This window comes from Semicossyphus pulcher, unplaced genomic scaffold, assembly GCF_022749685.1.
Source record: "Semicossyphus pulcher isolate SPU_LCO1_2020_fin unplaced genomic scaffold, fSemPul1.0.p SCAF_21, whole genome shotgun sequence".
NCBI lineage: Eukaryota > Metazoa > Chordata > Actinopteri > Labriformes > Labridae > Semicossyphus > Semicossyphus pulcher.
The window spans coordinates 22,659,280-22,667,016 of NW_027211695.1; the positions used below are offsets into that span (position 1 = coordinate 22,659,280).

The window sequence follows — 7,737 nt, forward strand, 5'->3', positions numbered from 1 at the left end:
TGGTGAAATGGAAAATAATTCCTCCATCTCTGTATGCACATTCAGCCATTACTAAAAATATAGTGTAGTATGCAGATAATTTATATGTGTATAAATATGGAGTGGGTAAAGCAGTGCCTGTTCCAAGTGTTATCCAGTACATAATCAGCCCCCTCTGGTGGAAGAAAATAGCATTACAGCAACGGCCACAGACCAAACTTCCCCTTTTTTACTTCCTCATTTTGATTTATCATCATTTATTCTTTTCATATGTTATCAATTTAATTAAACTTTTATGAACATGTCAGAAACACCAAATATGACATGAGGATCAATGTGGTTTTACTCTAAGAGACTTTCAGGTGTTTTTTATTTCAAAAAAATGAATGATTTTATAGACATGTTAATTTATACACAGTTTTTATTATATTATAAATATTTTTTGTCATATTAACTTAAACAAGTTAATTATGAACACTGAAAGCGATTTTTGGCAGTATTTTACAAATGTTGAATCTGTATTCTCCAATCAAATCAAAGCAATCACCTGAATCATTTTACAAACTTTTACACACAAAATTTTACATATTTAACTTACTGTTAAAAATATATTTTCTAGAAAATTTTACATAAAAAAATTAGGTTTTAAATAACTCTCCACTATGCTTTAGAGTAAAGGTGAGATAAGAGTACTGACTTGTAATGAGAAAGGCCTGAAAAAGCCTGAAAAATCTCATTATGTATAATTTATTTAAAAAAAAAACATTTTAAAAAAACGAAAATCTTTAAAAACAACATTTAACATTTTTATTTTAAACAATCCTTACTAAAATTCTGACCTAAACTTTCAACCGAAACTGACTTATTCCTGCAATACCCCGAAAAGTCACGGAAAAAACCCGAGTGCAACCGAGCTCAGGTGAGTCATCGCCGTAACTTGAAGTCATAAGGGAGCGTCGCCGGAAGCGGCCACACCATTTTTGGATTCTAAACAGCGATTGTAGTGAAGCTCGAATGTAGGCACGGCACGCTCGCACTCACACTGAAACCAGACGCGCGCTCACACAGTTAAGAGGGCGCGAGGAGACGGAGGATAAAGTTTTGGGAGACGGAAAAGTGAGGAGTTAAGAGCCAAAGAGGTAAAAATCTGCGCTTTAAAAGGTGAGTGTGTTTTAATTCTACTCCACGCGCACAAACACGAAGTTTGTCGAGCTTTTCTTTAACCTGTCTGAGGTGAAAACGTGTCGCACCGCGTCAGACAGGTGTGTTTCTGAGTTCCTGTTTATGTCGACCTGCTTGTGTCAACATGAAGGACGACTACTTTTCGCTCTTATTTTACTGTTAATACAGCCTGTTAATACGAAATGTTAAAACGATGCGCGAATGAATCGATTAGGCCACATGCAGATAGTTAATCATCAGTTTGAACTCCTTCATTAAAGCCGTAATGTTACTTTTATTTAAAGCTTATAAAAAGTTTAAGTAAAAATCTGCCAAAAAAAACTATTTTTTAGTCTCTTTTTCTTCTTCGGAGTTTCAATGTGTTTAATTTTCATTTGTTTTATTTAGTGCAGAAACAGTTTCTCCTTCAATCATTGAGACCGGAAGTTGAAACTTATTCAGGTTATTTATTTATTATTTCAGTTGCAGCCTGTCTGTGTGTGTGTGTCTGTCTCTCTGTCTGCCTGCCTGCCTGCCTGCCTGTCTGTCTGCCTGCCTGTCTGTCTGTCTGTGTGTCTGTCTTGTGTTGGTGAATCAGCTCTAATTTGACTAAATTGAGTTCCCATGGTCTTAACATCATTACAGTTAATGTCTGTGTCACTCTGCCTGTAAACAGGAAGTGACATGCAGGAGTTTACAGACACGCAGAAGATTACACCTCCAGCACTGTGACACTTTTCAGCAGCTAAATGTTGACTTTAAACAACAAAAATACATTTCTTTATATATTTATTTATTGCAAATCTCAAACCACAGACGACAAATAAGTTAGTGTTTTATTTCTTTACTTATTTGACCAAATAAAAAGACTCTTTTAAGGTAAGGCATGTTTTTAACGTGTTCAGCTCCCACAAAGTTTTATTTTTATAGCAAAGATAAAAAAATGAACCAGCAGGTATTTGATTAGAGAATAATCCGTTCAGTGACTTAACAGGGATTTAACAGAGACAGCAGAGGTCTTTAAAAACTAATGAGAAGCAGGTTTAAAACTAACGTGTTTCATTTTAATAATAATAATCTTGATTTCAAAATAAAGTGTTTCTGACTTGTGTGTTTGTGCAGGAGGTTTGACATGAGACACACACTCATTCACATGAGTGTGAGACGCTGTGTGGAGGCAGCAGGGACAGAAGGTATTTAGCAGGAGAGAGAGACATGACTCACAGCTCACCCAGTCTGCAGCCGCTGGGACACAAATCAGAGCTGAGTGTTTTATTCACAAACATCTCCCATCCAAAACTCCAGCTGTAACGCTGCTCTCTGTCTCAAGAATAAATCCACATATATTCTTATTATAAATATTAATATTATTTATTAAATCATTTAAATGCATCACAAATATAACCGTATCATGTGTAATAAAGGCTTCGTTGTTGTACTTTTTATCAGACTGGAGGAAATAGAGCGTTTGCTGGGGACTATTTTCAGCGGCGTATGAATCCACATCTGGTGCTCTAGTGAGCGTTTGTGGCAGCAGGATGAGTTTGTGTAACTTCAGTGTGTGATGAAGGGAGAGTGAAACAGTTTGTTTACATATGTGTATTTATAGATTTAGGATTAAAAAATGTGAATGAACGTGAGCGTGAGACTTTCAGCAGTTCTTATTTGACTCCACCTACTTGGCTAATCCCAGGTGGACACAGGTGTAGGCCTGCATGATGTTGCAAAGACACTTAAATGCATTAAATACAAGCCACGCGTGGGGCTGGGTGATTAAATGATCCTGAGACCTGAGTGTAATAATGTTTATGTAATCGATGATGAAATGTTGTCAGCTGTGAATGAACGTCACAATCCGACCGCAGGTTTTAGCTTGAGCGCAGACGACTGTCTGACTGTGTTAAGTTGAGTGATCGTCACTTTTGAGGGGAATGTTTATTTACTTATCTATTTTGAATCGTTAAGTTAACGATAACTTTAACCTAAATGAAGGTTCTTTGTCATCAGACGTCAAGATAAGAGAAAAACAAGAGCAGAAGTTAGCTGCAGCGTTATTTGGGATGTTCTTTAACAACGCTTTAACGCTTTAACAAATATTTCATGTTTGCTGCTTAAATTTACGTTCAGGTCGAAGCACAGTTGGTGTTTTCACGCCATGTGTGTGAGCAGTATGAGAGACAAGATAACTAAACAAATACTGCAGGAGTCATGAATATAAAATGGACACAAACAGGAAATGTGTCAAATACTGGGACAGGACTAGAGGGTTTAAATGACATAAGATTCAAATGTACCCTGGTTTGTGTCTGCAAGCTTTCCACATCAGCAGCAAACTACTTTTTAATAACATTTAAATGTGTATCATCAGCAGGTTGAAGATTCAGGTCGTCTTCCTCCTGTTAGAGGAAGACGGTGCTGTCTGACTCGTTTCTAGTCACGTGTGTTTTTTTCACAGGTATTGTGTGTGTGTGTGTGTGTGTGTGTGTGTCTGTGTGCGTCTTTGTTGGTGGGTGTGTCTGTTTTAAAGGGAGTGCCTCCCTCGGGTCACTTGAAGTCAAACAGTTTGGATTCATTCTCACAACTGTGTGTGTGTGTGTGTGTGTGTGTGTGTGTGTGTGTGTGTGTGTGTGTGTGTGTGTGTGTGTGTGTGTGTGTGTGTGTGTGTGTGTGTGTGTGTGTGTGAAGCAGGTCACTAACCCGCCTGAACTCGATAAACCGCATAGATAAGGAAATTCCTGCATACGATGGCAGCAGAGTTCAGTAGTCGGGTCAGAGCAGGTGTGTAGTTCAAAACTCCATCTAGAATTCGTTCGATTTAAAGACAGATTATTTTTTGTAAGGTACACTGCCGCTGCTGAAAAGACAGGCGCATTACAAAACCTTACAACAGAAGGGTCATGTGAGGACGTAGAAAGAGTGATCACATGACAACACAAAGGAGTGATATAAAGTTATGAATGAAACACGAGTTCCTCAGAATGCAGGGACACTTCCTGAAATGTAAATGAAGTTTTGTATGAGATGAGGAACCAACTTTAAAGTGCCGTATTTATTGCTCTGAACTTCATCATGATATCACTGCAGTCGGGGATGAAATATTTTGATTTTGTTGCACTTTTCTGAAAAGTAAAAATGTGCTTTGTTGTGTTCTTCCAGGTTTGTGCTGAATCAGCCAATCAGCTGCTTCCTGTGTGACCTCCTGAAAACTGTTCTCAGCAGCAGACAGTTGATGGTCCTGGACTTGTGACCGACCAAAGACTGATAGCTGCTGATAGCTGATACGGATTATCGATCAGGGACAATCAAAAGAGACAATCGGAGAAAGAAAAAGAGATATTTATTGGTTAGCTAACGCATCACTAAGACACTGATTGATTGGCCAACTAGGAAGACTATCACTGATTGGTCTACGGGTCATTAGAGGAATCAATCAATGGCAGCGTCAGAACTGATCCAGGGTGACGACGACGTTCGCCCTCATGTGGAAGTTCATGTCACCACAGCCAATCCTCCCACGCCTCCTCGTCCTCCCAGGGTTGCGAACGGTAACCCCCCTCGCCCCGCCACCTCACCGTCTCCACCCACCGACGGCCATGACGGCAGTGCGCAGCAGGAGCGCAGCAAACTAAGCAGCCTGTTCCAGCAGAACCAGCTGATCCACTCGCTGAGCAAAGGACTAAAGAAACACTGCGACTACGTCAAGATCAGCGTGCCGGAGGAGCGGGCCAACCGCCTCCCCGCCGAGTGGTGGAAGACAGGCGTGGCCTTCCTCTACTCCGTGTTCATCCTCGTCTTCACCACCGTCATCATCACCGTCGTCCATGAGAGGGTGCCGGACAAGTCGGTGAGCCCGCCGCTGCCTGACAAATTCTTCGACTACGTGGACCGAGTGCCCTGGGCGTTCACGGTCACCGAGGTCAACGGGCTGATCCTGGTGGGACTCTGGCTCGTCCAGTGGCTCTTCCTCAAACACAAGTACGACCAGCAGCTGTAGTGCAGGAGGCAAAGCACTCGAAAAAAGTGTTTTGTAGAGTTTTTGCAGCTTCTTTGAAGCCATCTGATCATGTTTACTTTAAATATAATCCCTGTGGAGGAAAGAACTCTTCATTTTAGATTGTAGTAAAGTACACATCTGTCCTTGCAGATCTATAATTGGTCGTCGCTGTTTCTTCCTGATCGGGACTCTCTACATGTACCGCTGTGTCACCATGTACATCACCACCCTGCCAGTTCCTGGGAAACACATGGTGTGCGCTCCAAAGGTACAAATACACACAATGTAGACTTAGATGTACTTTTACTAACATGCACTTCACTATCAGTAACTGTTTGCTTGTTTGGGCGCCTCTGCAGCTCTACAACGACTCGACAGGGAAAATCTGGAGGATCCTGAGGCTAATATCAGGAGGAGGTAACACACAGAACTTAACGTATCTGTAATTTAACAACATTTTATAGCATGTAAGTCTAATCATATTGGTGTTTGTGTTCCAGTTCTAACTCTTCCTCCTCTGTTTCTGTGTGCAGGTTTGTCTCTGACCGGCTCTCACCTCATGTGTGGTGACTTCCTGTACAGCGGTCACACCGTTATGTGTACACTGTCCTACCTCTTCATCAAAGAGTGTGAGCACACACACCTTTATTTAAACGTACAGCACACTGCTGCTGTTTGATGTTTGATTAATGGAATTGTTACTTACTATGCTGGTACAATGATTCAGTTTCAGTGGTACCACACAATGACTGTATATAAATGAGACCAGGTTTATGACCTATACTGCAGCCACTAGGGGGACATAGAGAGGTTTTGTGCTGTGATGTCGGCCATCTTTTTATACAGTCTATGGTACCACATTGAGTAAAAAACACCCCATTTAAACTCATTCTGAATAAATCTGTTAAAAACAATATTTCTTCTTCATCGCTGTTTAATCTTAAACATACGTGTGCAGACTCTCCGCGCTGGATGTGGTGGTATCACTGGCTCTGCTGGCTGCTCTCCGCCTCCGGAGTCCTCTGCATCCTGATCGCTCACGAGCACTACAGCATCGACGTGGTGATCGGATACTTTGCCACCACCAGGACCTTCTGGTGGTACCACACCATGGCCAACACACATGTATGTAAACACAGTAACACGCAGTTGTGTTTCCATCACCTTAACCACTACCCACCCAATAGACCATATTCACATGGCGGCCATGTTCCTCTGCTGTCATAGTCAGGGTGGGAAGCTGCATTGCTGTTTTAATGTCGTACTGCTGTGTTCCAGGTTTAAAGTTGTGTCAATGTTGGGAAATTGATGAATTGTTTGCTTTTTACCGCCTCCAGATTGATCAGTAATGGAAAAGATAAGGATCGTGACAATCTGGAGGGACATCGCTAACCCGTGAGCTACTATAGACAAAGCTAATGTTAGCATTCAACCACTTTTGTGCAAACCTTGCCACAAGCTAGGATTTTACTCCTTTCCTACCATATCATTAAATCAATATACTTACTATTAAGCCACTCCCTAGCTAATCGTGCTTGAATGCTAACATTAGCTGTTGTCAGATGATAGCTAATGGGTTACCAAGCCAAATATGTTCCATTCCAACATGTCTTAGAACACTATTAAACTATTATGTTAGCATTTTCAGCCATTTCCTAGCATACTGTAAAGCTAGCTCGAAATTAGTTGAATGCTAACGCAAGCCCTGACACACTGTAGCTAATGGTATGTTGTTTTTTGTTGAAATATGGCCCTCAGGATTTTAACCGTTCATTTCCTGTCAGCTTTGTGATAACAGTGAGTTTCTCTTTGTTTACACGACTTTAAACCCTGAACACGTTTGACAGCATAACAGCAATGGAGCTTCCCACCCTGACTGTGACGTCAGAGGAAGATGGCCGCCATGTGACAATGGTCTATGGGGACCGTTGTGGGGACTTGTAAGGAGTACTGGTCCCCACAATGTGACTGTTTAACCTGTGACCTTAGACTGCCCCCTGGGGGCCGTGTTAAATATACTTGTACAACACATTTCTTGTAAATGTGACTTGATTGAATCGAATTGATAGTTTTTTTTAGTTTTTTATCTCTCTTAATTTCTTGTCATTAACTTTTGTTCGTATCTTTTTTAGGCACTTCGTCAGGCTCCCAATAACTACTTGTCGAGGACGTGGTGGAATCCAATCTTTAATTTCCTGGAGAGGAACGTTCAGACAACCGTTCCCATCGTGTTTTCGTGGCCTGTAGCACTGCCGTCCTCCTGCACACAGCGGTACAGGATCGTGGAGGGGGGAAGGGACGAATGAGGAGCATCCATCCTGAATGCTGTTTGATAGGACGGAGAACTTTAACAGTTTATTTTAAGAACCAGCATTTCCAGCTTTCTTCTCACTGAGGAGAAGGTTACAACGTTGACAGTATCATGATCACCTGGTATTTATGATCACCCGAAACAGAACAATGCTGTTAGACTTCCATCTGAATCTTAAGAGTTACCTGTTCAGAACACATGGGTCAATAATTGAGTTAGAAGCCAAAAAAGTCTTTAGAAAATTAGTTTCAATTCACTGCCAGATGCTAACTGGCTAATGGCCTCCACTAGA

At 41.3% G+C, this 7,737-nt stretch overlaps 1 protein-coding gene across 1 annotated transcript; it reads left to right on the forward strand.

The window, feature by feature from the left end:
• Positions 1 to 978: 978 nt before the first annotated feature.
• On the forward strand, positions 979 to 7,531 carry LOC138600690 (phosphatidylcholine:ceramide cholinephosphotransferase 2-like). Its single transcript, XM_069672168.1, has 7 exons — positions 979 to 1,140; positions 4,297 to 5,115; positions 5,285 to 5,402; positions 5,494 to 5,551; positions 5,668 to 5,763; positions 6,093 to 6,259; positions 7,267 to 7,531. The coding sequence occupies exons 2-7, from the start codon at positions 4,574 to 4,576 to the stop codon at positions 7,438 to 7,440; spliced, it is 1,155 nt and encodes a 384-aa protein (XP_069528269.1). The 5' UTR covers positions 979 to 1,140; positions 4,297 to 4,573; the 3' UTR covers positions 7,441 to 7,531.
• The last annotated feature ends 206 nt before the right edge of the window (positions 7,532 to 7,737 follow it).

What these genes read in the sequence shown, in the direction of transcription:
- LOC138600690 (XM_069672168.1), top strand. Translation starts at nt 4,574, where the DNA reads ATGGCAGCGTCAGAACTGATCCAGGGTGACGACGACGTTCGCCCTCAT. An exon ending in GAGGCTAATATCAGGAGGAG is followed by an intron (nt 5,552 to 5,667) that starts GTAACACACAGA and finishes TTCTGTGTGCAG; the next exon opens with GTTTGTCTCTGACCGGCTCT. An exon ending in ACACCATGGCCAACACACAT is followed by an intron (nt 6,260 to 7,266) that starts GTATGTAAACAC and finishes TATCTTTTTTAG; the next exon opens with GCACTTCGTCAGGCTCCCAA.